Raw genomic sequence first — 18,998 nt, 5'->3', positions numbered from 1 at the left:
TTGCTGTGTCCTAATGAAAACAAAAGTTAGTAACAAACCTCCCTTCACAGGCAGAATGAATGCATGGCAAAGTAGCATTGCAAGATTAAAATTAAGAGTTTTCTATTAGCTTGCCTAGTTTTTTTAGTCCTTTTGAGATATAAGTCTGCACTCAGATTGTGTGTTTCGCTAAGTTGAACTGAATGCTGTTTCTGAAATTTTGTCAGTTCACAATGCCCCATTTCTTTGAATTATTTTTATTTTCCTTCAGTAATGTTGGCTACAGTACATTCCCATAATTAAGCTTAGCTTAGTCCCACTGAAATCCATGGGATTTAGGCTGAAATTCTCTACCCACTTATCTAGGAGTAAGCCTCCCTTAAATGAATAGGATGTAAGTAAGCATATTCAGCTTTGGACTGTTACTTGCATGTAAGTGTGGATTTTCCATTGCTGCTGTATGGTGTCACTTTGCTAGCATGATATAGTTTTGTGGTGGTAGCCATTGCATATTGAATATCATTGGGGACTATTTTATTTATTACATTTTTTAAATCCATGTACATTTAGAAGCCTTCCTGGTACAGTCATACCTCGTGTTGCATTCACTGCGGGTTGCGAACGGCGCAGGTTACGAACGCGCCGAACCCAGAAGTACTGGAATAGGATACTTCTGGGTTCGGCAGTTTGTGCATGCGCAGACGTGTTGAATGATGTCACACGCATGCGCAGTGATGCAGAATCACAACCCGTGCGTGCGCACAAGCGGCACTGCGGGTTGCGGACTGCTCATGATGCGAACAGGGCTCCAGAACGGATCCCGTTCGCATCCAGAGGTACCACTTTATGACAAAAAATATGTTATGTTGCTGTTTGACTGGAGTGATGCTTAATTGTACAGCTTCCTGGGGTGGCAGATGACTTCTGACAATGTATCTTGTTAGTTGGTTGTATATTAGTGGGATATGTTTTAAGTAGCTTCCATTTTAACAAGGCCCGCATAAATAATTCTTAAAAACATTTACAGTAGTAGAAAAATTCTGTCTTCAGCAAAATCAGTGCTTACTTGAGGCATTGTTACAAAGACAGTCCAAGTATAATGGTTGAACTTGACTTTGAATAAAGAACAATAAAAACATCAGCTCATCCCTTTCCTGCCCATCCTCCTTCCATGTATGCGTGGGAGGAAAAATAGATACACCCCGGTGACCCACATGTGTGGGGTAGATAACAAAAGAACTGGCTGGGTGTCTGGATTCAAAACGCAGGGCTAAACTTGCTCTCCAGAAGTTTAGAGAGCCCCAGTAGCAAAGTTTACTTTTACAAAAGTCAAGCAGCTGTATAGTGTCCTAATGTCCTAATCCAAATGTCCTAATCTGGTTCATCTCTGCTACAAGCTTGCTGGGCCATCTTCAGCCCACTATGTGTTATATGACGATAATATGTGCCCACTATGTCAGGATATGTTCTACTCAAAAGTAGGACCTTGGCAGAGACACATGCCCGACTGCATGTTCCCTCCCTCCTGGGCGATTATTCGGGAGCTTCATAAGCATTCCATAGCCCGAACATCACAGCGACTGATGCCAAAAAACATCAGCACACTTAGGGATCTGCAGAGGTTTGTGCAGTTGCGTAACAGAACTCAGCATTTAGGCTAATCTACTTTATTTACACATTAACACACACGGAGCTCTGAAACATGGCTCCCTCTCTCTCTATCATCAGCAAAGAAAAAGAACAAAGGACAACAGTCCCACTTCAGGGAACACAGTAAACAAACATCCTGTCTTCGGCACATGCTTTTTAATATCTATATGAAGCCGCTGGGAGAGATCATCAGGGGGTTTGGGTTGGGTGTTCATCAATATGCAGATGACACCCAGCTCTACCTCTCTTTTAAATCAGAACCAGTGAAGGCGGTGAAGGTCCTGTGTGAGTGCCTGGAGGCTGTTGGAGGATGGATGGCGGCTAACAGATTGAGGTTGAATCCTGACAAGACAGAAGTACTGTTTTTGGGGGACAGGAGGCGGGCGGGTGTGGGGGACTCCCTGGTCCTGAATGGGGTAACTGTGCCCCTGAAGGACCAGGTGCGCAGCCTGGGAGTCATTTTGGACTCACAGCTGTCCATGGAAGCGCAGGTTAATTCTGTGTCCAGGGCGGCTGTCTACCAGCTCCACCTGGTACGCAGGCTGAGACCCTACCTGCCCGCGGACTGTCTTGTCAGAGTGGTGCATGCTCTGGTTATCTCCCGCTTGGACTACTGCAATGCGCTCTACGTGGGGCTACCTTTGAAGGTGACCCGGAAACTGCAATTAATCCAGAATGCGGCAGCTAGACTGGTGACTGGGAGTGGCCGCCGGGACCACATAACACCGGTTCTGAGAGACCTGCATTGGCTCCCAGTACGTTTCCGAGCACAATTCAAAGTGTTGGTGTTGACCTTTAAAGCCCTAAACGGCCTCGGTCCTGTATACCTGAAGGAGCGTCTCCACCCCCATCATTCAGCCCGGACACTGAGATCCAGCGCCGAGGGCCTTCTGGCGGTTCCCTCACTGCGAGAAGCAAAACTACAGGGAACCAGGCAGAGGGCCTTCTCGGTAGTGGCGCCCGCCCTGTGGAACGCCCTCCCGTCAGAAGTCAAGGGAATAAACAACTACCTGACATTCAGAAAACACCTAAAGGCAGCCCTGTTTAGGGAAGTTTTTAATTTGTGATTCTGTATTGTATTTTGATATTTGTTGGAGGCCGCCCAGAGTGGCTGGGGAGACCCGGCCAGATGGGCGGGGTATAAATAATAAATTATTATTATTATTATTATTATCCCATTCCTGTGGAATCAAAACACATACCCAGTCATGTGATAGACAGCAAACCCATGACTGCACATGGGGAATGAATCTCCAACACACTATACATTGTACCATTGCAGAGATGATATGTTTAAACTACTTGAAACGTGGTATATTTTTTCTTCTGCAACCTGCAGTTTCTAAATGTCTTCTGGGGTGAATCTGGATGGTAATATTACTTGCTTTTTAATGCTTAAAGTTATGTGGATTGCATTATTCAATATCTTTTCAGAACTGGTACCAGCTCTGGGTGACATCCTTAAAACCAAAAAGAATTGTACCTTTTACTGCCAGTCTTGCTGCGAGAGTGTAATAAACAACCGGTAAGTGCTGTACTCCCATTATAGTTTGCCTCTGGATGAATGGGTTTGCATAGAGCTTAAACAAACAAGTGAAGACTTCTAGAGAACACTAGTTTGTACTGATCAGGACAGGAAAACAAGTAGCTGTAGTGGTAAAATAAATTACGGGATTAGGTAGTTAGGCCAGGGTGGGGAACTTCAGCTCCAGGGGCCTCTTCGGCCTCTCTTTCTCTGGCTCCTGGATCTCTCCCCACATTCCACTGGCCCCATTTTGCACTCCAAATCTTTGCCTGAGTAGAATGTGTCTTTGAATTCTGATAGTGCCTGTTACATGTCTGCATAGACCAGGGTTTCCAGTTTTTGTTGTTGTTGTTTTTGGACTACAACTCCAAAGTCACGGGCCATTGCAGTGCCATGCATTGCTTTGTTTGCGTGTCAAGACCCCATGGCCGCCCCCTCAAGGATGAAATAAAACACAAGGACACAGGATATAAGGTTAATGTTATTGGGCAGAATTTGGCCACAACTTTATTGGTTACAGAATGTGAGCGGTTTTGGCTTAGGCATTGAGTGGACCTGACTATATCTGACTCCTGCCCGCAGAGCAGGAAGTCCAGTAAGGGTAAACCACCGGTAGGGGTAGCTCCGCCGATTCAGACCAACTCGAGCTCCCCCTGGGTTCCCAAGGGGTTGTGGCATAGCCCTAGCCCCGCCCCGGGCTTCGGACAAGATCCACACCCCCAGATTCCTTTAACGGAATACCCTTAAGCTTGGAGGGGCAGGCGATGGCCAGGCCTCCCCTCCCCCATCATAAGGTCACCCAATGCCTAACCACAACACCTTACAAAGTTGTGACAGTTGCTAAGCGGTAGGCAAAAACCACATGGCCAAGCCAATCTGCCAAGTGGAAAAATTCCTACCAGGCCCCTGACAAGGGCAGGCGACCAACCGAAGTCCAGAGCAAGGCCATTGAAGAAAAACCTGCAAATAGGGAGGGAGGGTGGGAGATTGAGGAAGCGAGCCGAAAGGAAGCCCTCCGGCTTGCACTTCTGCCTTTAAAGGGGAGTCCCGGCCATGCCCCCCCAGCCGGCCAGTTGGCCAGCTGTTTGCTGACGCGGCTGGGAATCCTCCGGGCAGCGAGGGACAAAGTCCCCCGCCCACTCGGAAGTGAGAGGGCGACCACGCGGTCCACCGCAACTCCTCCCCACAGGTAAGTGGAGCGGATTTACTGCCCGTGTGTGTGCCCACATCTGCCCTATACATTTAAACACAATTATACCACTTTAAACAGCCATGTTTGTGAAGAGTCACGTGAGTTATTAGGATACCTCTAATACCTCTATCCCCCTCACAGAACCACAATTCTCAGGGTGGCCCTACAATCCTTCTTCCCAGGGAATTCTGGGAGTTGTTGCTCTGCGAAGAGAATAGGGATCTCCTAAGAACTCACAGCACCCTTAACAAATTACACTTCTCAGGATTCTTAGGGGGAAGCCTTGGCTGTTTAAAGTGGAATAATCATGCTTAAAATGTATGTTATGGGTGTGACCTATGTTCCACATTCTCTTGGTATCACAGTAGTGAGAGATTTCTTTCTTTCTTTCTTTCTTCCTCACATATAGCTTGCTGAGAGGCCATGGCTGGTTTTCCCTAATCGGGTACTACCAAGGCTGCTTTGGCACATGGCTGGCAGGGGAAGGAACAATGCTTTTCATGGTATTGGTTTTGCCATTCAGTAGCTCCCTGAGATCTGAGCCAAGTGGCATTTAAACTAATTTTCCTCTTCTAACTTTTCTGACGTTGACCCTTCCTCATTAATCCCAAATATCACTGCACATTTGCAGTGTGGGTACGCTGAAAAATGAAATGCAGGTGTCATCTGTTTAAGCTTCAGCTTATTGCATTACATTTTGTGTCGAGTATTAGTTTTCTAGCATACACAGAAGGCTTGGTTATTAAGCTAGGGAAATATATTGCTCCAAGCACATCCACGGGATCGAGTTGCTTTATTTTTCTGTCTGACAAAAATGGATTTGTAAATGCTTTTTTTCAAAAATAAAGAAGCTACACAAGATTGTAGAAGCAAGTGCTGAAGGGATTAAACAAGACATTGAAATTAATGTTTTGTAACTATCACACTCTGCCTTTTAAGTGTGTGTGTGTGTGTTGGTATACCTATAAGGTGCATTCTTAGGTCTGATATGAGTCTGGTTTGATATGTGTCATTAACATCTACCTTATTATATAGACGCTCATCAGGCAGAACAGAGGATGGCGGGGGCACTGGTGGTTCTGCTCCAGACACTGTTACATTAACTCCTTCCTGAATATCAGCCAAATGATTGCATTCTTGCCAGGCTCAATCTGTGTAACATGAAATCTAAGACTGTTTAGTGGCTTAGTGTTGGGTGGGGATGGGGATCAGAGTGTCAGAAGTGGTATGAGAGAGCTGCCATTGCTTGCAATGTTTACATTACATCACCACCCCTGCCCTGGTCACTGGCGAGACTGGATTTATGGGTTTTTGCAAGACTCAGAAGAAGAAGAAGAAGAAGAAGAAGAAGAAGAAGAAGAAGAAGAAGAAAATAAGCTCATAGTGCAGCTGGCACTGCTGGAATTAATGGGTGGTATTCCACTATTTTTTGTGGTAGCGCAAGTCCCCCCTCTCCTTGCCCTGTGCTATTCCCAACTGCTCTGGTGGGTTGGGGGGAAACCCAGACAGATTTTGGAGGCATGTGAAGGGAGGCAAGGGAAGAAATATTTGCTCTGATGTTCATTCACTTAAGTGTTATATTGAATACAACCCAAAATATGTAATATTTCAGAAGGCACCTATTGACTAAAGGTAAAGGTAAAGGGACCCCTGACCACTCTGGGATTGCAGTGCTCATCTCGTTTTATTGGCCGAGGGAGCTGGTGTACAGCTTCCGGGTCATGTGGCCAACATGACTAAGCCGCTTCTGGCAAACCAGAGCAGCACACGGAAATGCCATTTACCTTCCCGCTGGAGTGGTACCTATTTATCTACTTGCACTTCATGCTTTCAAACTGCTAAGTTGGCAGGAGCAGGGACCGAGCAACGGGAGCTCACCCCGTCGCGGGGATTCAAACCACCGACCTTCTGATCAGCAACCCTAGGCTCTGTGGTTTAAGCTACAGCGCCACCCGCATCCCTTTACCTATTGACTATGACAAAGCTAATGAAGTTTAATATACTTTTCTCTACCACCCCATCCCCACAATTTCTTTATTTTTAGTTTTTGTATACACTTACCTGCATGACCACATTAAGCAGCACCTTTAAAGGAAAAATTAAATAATGTTGTTTACTGAATTCCCCACAGCAATGCCTCCACCATTTCCAGAACGTTTTCTTAATTTCTAAGCTTTTGACCAGTATGTTCTTCTGCCCATGTTCAAAAAGAGCTTCTTTTCTCCTATTAACATTTCCTTCAGGAGTGATGGTGACTCCCATCCAGAATCTACTGACAAACATATAGGCAATCTCACCTTTCTTGAACTGTGTTAGCCAAGGGCAGATTTGGGGTACCTGTGACCTTCCAGATGATGTTGGAGTCCAACTAACATCAGCCCAGGCCAGCTTGTAGACCAACAACATCTGGATGACATCATGATGACTCCTGCTTTATCAAAATGACTTGTCCACACACTAAGTCGAATTGGTCTCTGTCATAACAACTAACTCTTTCACTTTCATCCCTTTCAGGACGTTTCTCAGAGTTCTTTCCCTTCCCGGTGAGAACTGGGGTGATTTGGTGGAGGAATGGTGTTGTCACCCCAACCCCTTCAATGACAGCATGCTTCGGCCACAAAATGGAGACTGTTTCCTTGGGCACAATTATTTCCTGATTAGTTCAGGAAGTGAACCAACTGGGCCAAGTTCTGAAATCCCTCATTCAGAATGCGTGGGTGCTACTTCTAGAAGCAGTGGCTCTGTCTTGGTGAGTACACTGGAGAAATAATAATGGACAAGCCTACATTTGGCATTTGTTTTTATTGTTAGAGGATTGGTAGAATCATAGAATCATAGATCAGAGTTGGAAGGAACCCTGAGGATCATCTAGTCCAGCCATCTGCAATGCAGGAATATGCAGCTGTCCCTTATGGGGATTGAACCTGCGACCTTGGTGTTATCAGCACTATCCTCTTAAGCAACTGAGCTATTAGCATGCATAAGAGCCCAGGTTTGTTTCCCTAGTATCAACAATTAAAACAGGCACAGGCTTCTCTTTACGTATTTTGCAATTAGCACCAAACTCTCTATTAAATGTACTTAAACTGCCCCATGTTTGGAAACCCTGGTAGGCCAAGGTTTCTTTTTTTTATTGCATGGTTTTAATTAACAAAACAAGATTACACAATAAGATTACAAACTTCCAGCCATTAACCAAATCATTTTCAGAAACATAAATAAATGTGATTACATACAAACATATTGGTTATTTGTGTTTTGATTTCACAATTTTGCATATATTACAATTGTTACAATAAATAAATAAATGAAAAATGACAAAAGGATAATAATAATAATAATAATAATAATAATATTCTATGTGTTCTTCCCCCACTTTGCCTCTACTTCCTCCACACTGAGGGGAGGGGGTAGGCCAAGGTTTCACAGATAGGGTTTACAGCACCTTCCGATCTTCCTGCTAATTATGTCAAGATCTCAAAATCTCTGCCTCCATCCCTAGGTTTAACCTTTCACGTGTTCAGGTGAACATTGCCTTGGTAATTGTAGTATCAAGAAGTAACTTAATGTTGAAGCAACCATCACACACAGAGAGAGAGCACCATAGGGACCGCTCTTCCACATCACCTGAAGCAGTACTTTTCAGTGGAGCAGTTCACTCATTCTTCTGACACTCGACATGTAATACATTTTTGAATAATGAGCTGTTTGAAGTATGCACTTGTGTGTTAAAAAAGCCAAAATAGCAGCTGATCCTTCTCTCCCCCCACACACCCTTCCTCTCTCTTCCTCTCTCTCCTCTTTCTGTCTGGACTCAGCACATGGCAACTCTTCTGCAAATCATCATTTAATACAATTTTTAAACACCCTGAGGTCACACAGCATTCTAGCAGCTATCTCTAGGGGGAAGTATTTTCTTCCTGACTATGTCAAGGACCTTTTGGAGCAGAAGCACAAAAAAGATATTAAGAGAGTAGATTGCCAGGAGCTGAAAGTTGTCAACACAAGATACATTGATTTAATTTGTGTGGCAAAAAGTATTGCCACTTTTGTCCAAACCGGTGAAAACACACTCGGCTCGTTCCTCTTCTGCTACCTTATGTACTTCTAAGCAAGAGGAAAACATACATTGGGTGTGTAGCAATTGAACCTGGAATCTCCTGCAGTCCTAGCCTTGTCTGCACAGAAGTAAGACTCATTGAATTCTCTGGGGCTTACTTCCACCTTAGTAGGGTTAGTATTGCTGCCTTTAAGTGCTTTGAATATTTAAGGAAGTGCTATATAAATATCGCTTCTCCTTTTCTCATGCGTGAAGCTTCCTATGTTCCTGATCATTTTAAGTTACAATATCAGTACTCTTTTAAGTCATGATAGCAAACCCCATGCAGAAGTCTTCAGACTTAAACAGTGAGAGTGGAATTCAGCATCACACTCTTCCAAACGTTTCCATTGGTTGGAACATGGTGCTGATAATGTGATGGTTGCAAGTTCAGCCCTCGTATGGGATAGCTGCATATTTCTCCATTGCAGGGAATTGGACTAAATGATCCTCGGGGGGCCCTTCCAACTCTACAATTCTTTGAAATTTTATGAAATCTGCACAAGAATTTCAGTGCCATGTTGAACAAGCTCCCCTTTTCTCTCCCCTCCCCTGTGCATTGTTCTAGGGGTCCTCCTGACCTCCCTGTTCCAATTTGGGGGGTTGTGCGGGGGAAGGAGAGGAAGGGAAGTCCCAATATGCAAGTGGAAGCCCTTGTGCAAGGCTCCGTCGCATGGACTGCATTGGGTGAATCCCACCCTGAGAAATTATATCCCCATGTAAAACATTTCCACAAATGAAGGTTGTTGGGGTTTTTTTAAAAAATAATCATCCAACGCTTGCAATGTGTTCAACAGCTGATCCCTAGTGTTCTGTCTTTGGGATGGTCTTGACACAAATTAGTAACAGCTGGGACCAAGTGCAATAATGTTTAAAAGGTTGACTGGAGTGATTAGTCTTTCTGGATAGGCACTAGTCTCCCTTAATGTGAATACAATAACTGAGGTTTGAAATCAAAATGAAGCCATTTGTTCTGGGATGCAAAGTGCAATCAAAAGTTTGAGTGAGGTTGTTTCAATAGACTTAACTTGGCCACTACAACAAGGTCCTGTACCCAGACAGACTTTGTATTTGTGGTCAGCCTCAGGTGAAGACTTCACTCATTATCTCTTAGCCTGCCCCTTATATAGAGACCCAAGAGACAGCTTTCTGAAACCTTTGTTCACACAAGCAAGCAGGTGCACCAGGCAGAAACAGTTCCGTTTCTTTTGAGTGACAATAATAGCTTCGCAAGACACAGAGTGACCCTCTGTTCACTGGCTGCAAAATAATCGGGATAAAGGAGTTCGATAAAATCTCTATAAATTGTTGTGGTGATTCAGAGGTGAAATCAATCTGGGTTTGAGTTTGTTGGTGTGCCTGGTAACGTCTCTCTCTTACATCATGGATGTTGGCGTATATTATGGGTGTATGTTCTGTATTATTTTATTAATACTATTGCCATATGTGTCTCATGGCCTTTGGCTAGAACAGTAAACGTATGGAGTTAATAAACTTAACTCTTTGCTTTGATTGTGGCATAACATTTTAAAAATTCAGGTGTTTGTGTGTCAGTCTTTTCTCAGTCTGTAAATGTTGCTTCTTTGCCCTACAGAATTCAAAGGCTAATAGAAGAGTAATTTGCAGGCGCTGCAAGACATTGTTGGGAGAGGTTCACTCCTCAGGTACAGAGTATGTGAACAAAGGATCCCTGGGCTGTTTCAATCACTTGCAGCTTGAGGATGCTTTTGTGTGCTGCATCGGTTATAAAAACACTGTGTGACATCCAGCGATGGCCACCCAGTTGTGCAATAGAAATCTTGTGCTGTGGCATGGCACTACTAGTTTCTCTTCTCCCTGCCCTGCCCAAATCTGATCTGCAGGGTCCTCCAACACTCTGGAGCAGGTTTATTTTTTTGGGAGGGGGTATGCAGAGGTTTCCGGAGGATGAGCGAAGGGGAGACGCCCGTTGCATGTGCAGATAAGTTCGGTTAGATATCACCATTATTTATGGAGGTTTGCACACCAGTGTTTGGGAGAGGTTTTTTTTTAATAGTCTCAATCTGCTATTGGGATCCATTAGTCCCCTTTAATGTCCTAGGTGGAAGAGAACAATTTCAAAATGAATTCCAGTTTAATGTATTTTTTGGGTAATTTATTTGTTCATTTATTTAAAATAAAATAAAATAGAAAAGCAAGCAAAGGTGAAACACTACAGATCTATAGACCCTTCAATGGTTGAGAATCACATGGAGCATGAGGTGGTTCCGGACTTCTATAAAAATAATCTACAGAAATTCAAATGGCTGCTGGTGTCCACAGCAGCCGCTGGCTTGGAAGGATATATGAAAAAGCATGTTCTCCTTCATGGAGAGCACGGGTTGCGGTGGGGGCCGGCAAACCACCCCTCCAGAGTTGGGTGGGTCATAGATGGTCACAGCTACGATTGGGCCCTTGGTGTTGTTGGGAAGAAACTCATGTTGCAATTTGTTGATGGACAGTCTGAGGGTTTAAAAGCTTTGGCACGATCTTTGCTACGTGCAACGGATCTAAACCAATGCCAATGCAACCACTCACATATCATGTATTTTAATAAAGTTGTGGCCAAAATTTATGCCAAAAACCAAACCAAAATTAATGTCTGAGGTGTGAGTTATTTCCTGGAGGGTGGTTGAGGACCTCGACACGCAATTAAGACCTTTTCAATATATAACATGCTACAACTTTTAAATATGCTTCGATAACTGTTTTGTTCTTCTGTTCTTTGTTTTTTGTTGTTGAAAGTGTTCTGAAAATTGGAGAGTTTGGATGTGGATATTTTAAATAACTTGAAAATGCTCTGGGGTAACAGTGGTTTATCAGTCAGGCTTGTCATGTGTTGTTTTTATTCGCCCTACTCCAGCCGTATGACATGTGAAATTTTAGTGGGCAACGTCTGATCCTGATCTATGGACCAGACTCAAAATTGTTGCAATTTTTTGAGCAAGAGGGAGTTTAAATTTGAACTCCCTTCCCACTTGAATACACTCCCTCTCCTTGTAGCATATGTGTGGTTTATGTATAGTTATTTGTCCCACGCACGTGACTCAGTAAGGCTTCAGCTCTGAGATTAATTCTGCATTTGGTAAATATAGTACAGATACTTATATTCTTTTTACTTCTAGGTGCCACAAAATACTATTCACTGAAGTGTTTGTTCAGCCATCTGAAGAAGGTTCTGACAGGGTACCAAGGTGTGAAAGAATTCTGCATTTTTAAAACTTTTCAACAGTTCTCTGCCTTTGTTTCATTTTTTCCTATACATTTCATGACATATAACATATTTAATATATTTGAAACCATGTTAATTAAGTGCATTCCTTGCTTTTTCTGTTCTTTCTCCTGCTAAGAGTGTTAATTAGACTGTGGCATTAGCAAATGGAATTCTTGAAGTCAAAAGTCATGTGGCTGATTAAGGGATGCCAATTCCTAGGGTACTCTGTAGCCATCAAACATCACAAACTTTTTTAAAGGTGCTTATATTTCTTCCCATTAGAAGGAAATGTGCATTCCTCTTCCTTGAACCCGAAAGTCCATTCCAGAAGCCTGAACTATATCTAATCATGCATAGATATCTATTCAGGTGGGCAAAGGAGAAGGAATATTTTTTATCCTCCCCCTCTGTTTGCCCCAACAGATGTGATATGTGGTATTAGACACATTATGACTTGGGTTGTTTGTGTGCTACTCAAGCTCTTAGAATGGACTTCAGCTGTTGAATGCACTCTTTTTGCACATGTCTCCTCTCATGGATCTTCCTTATAGATGATGAACTATCTAGCTATCTATCTATCAGGTCATACACTAATCTACTGTATTTTCTTGGCTTATCATCCTGCTACACCAGATGTGGAGACCTTTGGCCTTCCAGATGTTGCTTAACTGCAATTCCCATTAGCAAGCATGGCTAATGGCCAAGGATAGTTGGAGCTGGAGTTCAGCAACATCTGGAGGGCCAAAGGAGTTTCCCCACACCTGTTCTACACTATCATTATAAGGCATAGTACAAAGCCAAATTCACTATGTTACCGAAACTGTTAATACTTGCACCCCCCCCCCGACTGCTTTCCCTAGTATTCCTACTGGTTACCCTGCCCTTGAAAACCACTATTATCATCCTTGCAATGCCCTTGTAACATCCCAGTTTATGATGTGTTTACAACAGTATTAATAATTCCCAGCCTGAGCATTGGTTTGCTGTTGTAGCAAGTTTTAGGGTTAATCAGTGGCAAATTATGCAAACTTAAAAGTTGCTGTAATTAATTTCTGCCATGAAACATATAATTGCCAATTACAAGCTGATACGTGACCATCTTTTTCTAAGCTGCACAGCTCTCAGTTTCAATTAGAGCTTTCTTCCTTTTTTTAATTGAAGGGGTGGCTTTAAAAAAAATTGAACAAATTTCAGCAACTGTACCTGTGCTGCAGCTACCTTGCATTGTGATGATGATTATATGGATTGGTTTCTTTCTTTATCGAGGTGGAAGATTTTTCAGCACATGTTGTGTATGCACTATGCCAGGAATCAGAAATTTAGAGATAGGAGACAATAAGGATATGCTGAAGAGACAATATAGATCTGTGTTTATATGTTAGTCCTGAAAAGGGCCATAAGCTCTTTTGGACAGGGTTGGGGTCTGACATGTACATACAGCAGGCTCGCATTATAAGATACTGGGGATTATTTTTATTAAGTGCCATCCCTTTGCCTTGAACTTTCTAGGATTCAGTACTGTATTAGATTAGGTGTGACAATTAATTGTATAGTAGGGAGGGGGGACACAGGTGGCGCTGTGGTCTAAACCAGAGAGCCTAGGGCTTGCCAATCAGGTCAGCGGTTCGAATTCCTGTGACGGGGTGAGCTCCCGTTGCTCGGTCCCTGCTCTTGCCAACCCAGCAGTTCGAAAGCACGTCAAAGTGCAAGTAAATAAATAGGTACCGTTGTGGCGGGAAGGTAAACGGTGTTTCCGTGCGCTGCTCTGGTTCGCCAGAAGCGGCTTAGTCATGCAGGCCACATGACCCAGAAGCTGTACGCCGGCTCCCTCGGCCAGTAAAGCGAGATGAGCGCCGCAACCCCAGAATCATCCGCGACTGGATCTAATGGTCAGGGGTACCTTTACCTTTACCTTTAGGGATGGGGGAATCATTGCCAAGGAAGAAGGTGAAGAAATCGGGTAAAGAACTCCAAACTGCTTTTGTTTCTGTACTGCAGAACAGTCAGTGGGCCAGTTTTACCTCAACAAGGCATCTTGAACAGGACACTGCTTTATTCTTGTCTTTTGCATTCTTCATGCTTTGATGATACTTCCATGTCAGTTTTTTTTACTACTCTTGCTGTTTCTGCTGTCCAAAGCCCTACTAAATATTTTGTGTGATTGGGGCTGAATGGTACCTCTTCCACAGGTAAAAATGGCACTGAAAAATGCAAATGTCTCACTTTTCAACAAGCCTTGCCCTGATTTTCTCTCTCCTTTTACGTACTCATTTGCTTTTCATGCAATGGCAGTCATATGAAGCTTTCTTTGCTTTTCAAAAAACAGGTCTCCCTTTATACAAAGTGTTGTAGCCCAGTGCCTTGAAGAGCTTTCTTCTGCTAGAAGCACATTTAGGTTCAGCATACAAGGAACTGATGGGACAATCTACATCTTGGTAAGTTGCAGATCTGTTAACTATTTCGTATTGTGATATCCTATGACTTGGCTCCAAATCTTTCCATGCTACTTAGCTTGCTCACCCTTGCTAAGCAGGCTTTGTTAATTCTTCTAACACAGGCATAGACAAACACCAGCCCTCCAGTTGTTTGGGACTACAATTCCCATCATCCCTGACCACTGGTCCTGTTAGCTAGGGATGATGGGAATTGTAGTCCCAAACATCTGGAGGGCTGGACTTTGCCTATGCCTGTTCTAACAGTTAACAGTACAGTCTGATGCATCCCAGTTAACTGTCCATAGGATTGCACTCAAAGGCTGCAACCCTATGCCTGTTTACCTGAGAGTAAGTTTCATTGGGATTTACTTCTGGGCAGACTGCATTCAATGCCAATTTTCCTCTTTAAGGGGTGAGTAGATATGTAGGGTTGAATTGTAGTTGTGTTCCTTCAGAAATTCCAAAATGCAATTGACATTATTGACACAATTACATTGTGTAAGGGAAGTCAGGACTTCATCAACCTTTGCTCTGGAATGTCCATTGTTACAGCACTTCCAGAATTTGTCTTCTAAAGTAAATGAACAGGATTTGCCTGGGCAGTTCCCTAGATTTGGGATCTAGCGCTGCAGCCATAGGGCCCAACTACTTTGGTGATAAGAAACTGTCTATAAACAAAGAGTAAACTATAAATACACGTAGTTGAAGTAAATCCCATTAAACTTTGTAGGACTTACTTCTAGGTACACATGCACAAGATAAGGCCATGGATCATAATCATGGGGATGCTGGATTTGAAGTTTCATTGCCCTTTAACTTGATGTTTATAAGTGTGCTTCTGTCTGTGTATGCAAAAAAGTTAACTGGTCAGTGTGAAATGAGCATAGCAGGAGGGCAGCCCAAATGTTCAAGGAATCCTGGAGCAACTTTCCTATGAGGAAAGCTTGCAGTGTTTGGGACTTCTTAATTAAGAAAGGTGAGTAGGTGGAGCCAGAGTGGGGCCAGGCAGTGGCGTAGGAAGCCGCTCGGGCACCCGGAGCGGCAAACATGGTGTGCACCTGGGGGCAGGGCATCGCTACATAGCGCACATGTGCAGTGTCACTAGCGCACATGCACGCTACGTAGTGTGTTGCTGGTGGCGCTGCTCCAGCACCGTACAGACGGTCCCGGGATCCTCTGCTCACAGCTGCAGCCGCGAGCAGAAGATCCTGGCACCGTCTGTACAGCGCTGGAGCGGCGCTGCTGGCAAACCTCATGCCTTGTCACCCCCGGAGACATGGCAACAGGAGTGCACCGTCCCCCCCCCCCGGTTGCTACGCCACTGGGGCCAGGCATGAGAAAACTGTATAAGATTATACATGGTGTGGAGAAAGTGGATAAAGAGAAGTTTTGCTCCCTCATAGTACTAGAACCTGGGGTTATCCAGTGAAGCTGAACGTTAGAAGATTCAGAACAGACATAAAGAGGCAGTTCTTCACACAGCGTATTCTTGAATGTAGCAATGGCCATTAACTTGGACAGCTTTAAAATGGGCTTAGACAAATTTGTCTAATTCAGATTTGTGGAGGACAAGACTATGAATGGCTGCTGGTCATGATGCCACTGAAGTTGACAGGCAGCGTGAGTGGGAAGAATGCTGTTGTGCTCATGCTCTTCTTGTGGGCTCCCTGTAGGCATCTGGCAGGCCACCATGAGAACAGCCTTTCGTTTCACCCAGCTGGGCTGCTCTTATGTTCTTAAATGGACTGGACCCCTACCCCACCCCTTTCTTTAAAAAACAAAAACAAAAAAACCCCCACAACTTGTAGGTTTTTCTCTTCATTCCCAGATGTGGCTACTAAATTCTGACACGCTGCTGGTGGAATCTTCAGGAACACCGGCCTGCAGTAATATTTTTACAGTGTTTGAACATGATATGTCGTCTGATTTGAGGCCGTTAAAGATTCAGAAGGCTATCAAAGTCCTTTACCACCCCTGTGTAAAAAGCAGAAATAAGGAGTAAGTACCTGCTGTGTATGTGACTTCTATTAAAACACCGTAGCAGGTTATTATTTTATTGCCAATGTACAAATCGCCAGTGTTTTTATTTAAGCCAGTGAATTCTAATACAGAAAGGTTTTATTTCACCTATTTGAAATGAGATGAAGCAAAGTCATCATAATGTTTGACTACAAAACGAGATATTGCACTATTTTATATAATACAGTGTGGGTATAATTGCGGTCTGTATTCTGCTAATGCCTTTAACTGATGATAGAGCAGAATTTAATTGTTTTAGTACTTGCTCTGTTAAGGAATATGGACTTCTTTAGTGTGCTTACTTTTTCATCTATTGGCTTCCTGATCCTGGTTTTATTTTGGAATATATAAGCAGTATGAGGTTATAAAACAGCGAACTTAGCTTAGTGGTGCACATATCCCCCCCCCCCAAAGCACTAAAAGGACACGTGAGGGCTAGCTTCACCCCTCGCCACCACTATTCACACAACCATGTCCTCTAAAGGTCCATGCATTTAGCTCGCACATGAACATATTTTTCTGGTAAGGGCGATTCCTTCCATATATTCTCAATGTAAAAGTAACATAGTTTCTCTTTGAAGTTATAGTCATGCACCTTTTATTAACTCCACATGTTTTTATGATTCCCAAAGGTATTGTCTTCAGCAAGGAATTTTGTACAGGTGGGAAAACTTCATTTTTTCATGAATAATTCCCATAAATGGAAGCGGAGTTCTTAGACTTAAAAGTAGCCAGGGAGAATAAAGGTGGGAATGACTTTATGCACATATGTACTGGTATTTATATGTAAGTGTAAAGAAATCCTGTTTGCTTAAACAGTGTTTTAATGGGTAGTGTGTAACGTATGATGTACATTTGTAATATGTTTGGTGAGGGAAGTCTTTTGCCTGGTCAGGTGAAAGTTGGTTTAACCGTCACTTAGGGACCTTAACTGACAGCTGAAGAGGGGTTGGAGATAGAACTCTCTGTGTGCAAATGAAGGAGAGAAAGTATTCGAACCACAGTTCATGGCTCACTTGGTAGAGCACGAGACTCTTAATCTCAGGGTCATGGGTTTGAGCCCTGCATTGGGCAGAAGGTTCTTGCATTGCTGGAGTTGGACTAGGCGACCCTCGTGATCCCTTCCAACTCTACAGTTCTATGATTCTATATTCTGATTGGTGGCTGCAGGTTTAGAATTCTTAGTTAGACAGTGTGATTGGCTGGGGCTGGACTAGAGGGCCAGAAGAAGTGTATATGTGACCAGGTGCTGGTCAACAATAGTTAGCTATTGGTTAGCCAGCCCGTGCTGGTCAGAGGGAGATGAGGGGAGAACCTGCCTACAGCAGTAGGCCTAAGGGAGAAGTGGTGGGAGCCAGTTTAGAAAGCAAAGCTCTAGTATCCTGTAGGCAAGCCAGAGGAAGAGGACAAGGCAGCAAAAACAGACTTGTACTTCAGTAGGTCAATAGGGGTTGAAGCAGAGCTGATGCTTTTTTGTGGTAAAGAACCAATTTACATGCTAATGCTTTTGTAGCTTTTGAAGCAGCAGATGCAATGGGGTGCCTTTAAATTTGTAGGACTGTTGGTTGACAGGGTTTTCTTTTATAAACACACCACCTGCACGCCATACCCTGGATGAAGTACTTTCTAACTCATTTGTTCGCTCTTTTAAAACTTTAAGGGACATTTTAAAAGAAGCTTGTGTAGAATATGCGGTGCTGAATGGCTTGCTTTCTTCATAATTTTAAACAGATGGGCAAGTCTCTTGATGCACAGACCACATAATAGCAAGGGCATTTTTGTCTCCTCTGAGAGACTGAATGAGGACATAAGGCAGGAAGTTACTGTGGTGTAACTAGCATGGGGTTAGACTAGAGTGATGAGGTTCAATATGGGAAACTCGTATTCAAATCCTGACTTAGTCATTGTAGCTCAGCAAGTGGTCTTGGACATTCACACTCTCTCAGGTTATCCTACATTACAAGGCTAAAATAAACTCCATGTTCACAAGCTCTTTTTGGGAAAGACAGGATATAAACATCATCAATATTTTCCCCAGCTTGTTTGGATAGGGCCAAAGGCAAAAACAGTGATACAAAGAAACAGAGACAAACCACTTTTGTTTTTCGAGATAGATTTAATCACTTGCTTTGGGCTTCTTCACTCCCTTCTAAAATACTGTATCTTAAGTCCTCCGGTATAGAAGCTGGTGAATTGAATCATCAGTTTGTTCTTGACCGGTTTTTGTGTGTGTGTGACCTTCAAGTTTTTTACTGTTAAAACCAAGAAACCCAAATTGAAACCCTGATTGCTCTAATCATTTTAAGGAAGGTTTAGCTCTAAAACGATTTAAATTTTTATTTTCAGTCATACAGTGTACACTTGAGCATGGTACATTCTCATTCCTCTTTCTCTGTCGGCTGTATTTTGGTGGAGCTCAGTTGCAGTATAACATGTTAGCTATCTGTTGTACTCCCTATCCATATCCAACTGAGGACATCTGAGCATCACCAGAATATTGCTCCAAGCTATGCAAAAATCAAACAAAAAAGCAGTATGAGGTAAAGTTCGGTCCCACCACAACAATTTATTTTCTGTCATGCAGCAGGCTCTTTGGATCTCAGCCCAGTACTTCTGGGTAATTTACATTTGCTCTCAGCCCTTAGCTTCTGCCTCATAGAAGTGTTTACTTGGCTGTTGAAGCTGCTTTTGGGTAGCTTGGGGACTTCTGTGGATTATCTTTATCCGTAATAGTCTTGGAGCACAATCTTTAGCACCTGCTCTCAGACGTAAACTCCATTTGAAGTTGGTTGGACTTAACATCCAAATAGTGTGTTTAGAATCATGGGCAGGTTGGGCCAAGTGACTCATGTTCACATGCAGTTTAT

The 18,998-nt window shown here is 43.3% G+C and overlaps 1 protein-coding gene across 1 annotated transcript in view; it reads left to right on the top strand.

Moving 5' to 3' along the window:
* The window catches only part of UBE3D (ubiquitin protein ligase E3D), a 52,731-nt gene that overhangs the window by 2,859 nt on the left and 30,874 nt on the right, over positions 1 to 18,998 (top strand). Inside the window, exons 3-8 of the mRNA XM_033143300.1 lie at positions 3,064 to 3,154; positions 6,861 to 7,095; positions 10,040 to 10,116; positions 11,589 to 11,657; positions 14,004 to 14,112; positions 15,941 to 16,110. Coding sequence (XP_032999191.1) covers positions 3,064 to 3,154; positions 6,861 to 7,095; positions 10,040 to 10,116; positions 11,589 to 11,657; positions 14,004 to 14,112; positions 15,941 to 16,110 — 751 coding nt within the window. The remainder of the gene's footprint in view (positions 1 to 3,063; positions 3,155 to 6,860; positions 7,096 to 10,039; positions 10,117 to 11,588; positions 11,658 to 14,003; positions 14,113 to 15,940; positions 16,111 to 18,998) is intronic.

Source organism: Lacerta agilis, chromosome 3 (assembly GCF_009819535.1).
Source record: "Lacerta agilis isolate rLacAgi1 chromosome 3, rLacAgi1.pri, whole genome shotgun sequence".
Taxonomy (NCBI): Eukaryota; Metazoa; Chordata; class Lepidosauria; order Squamata; family Lacertidae; genus Lacerta; species Lacerta agilis.
This window is presented reverse-complemented; position numbering and strand designations above follow the sequence as displayed.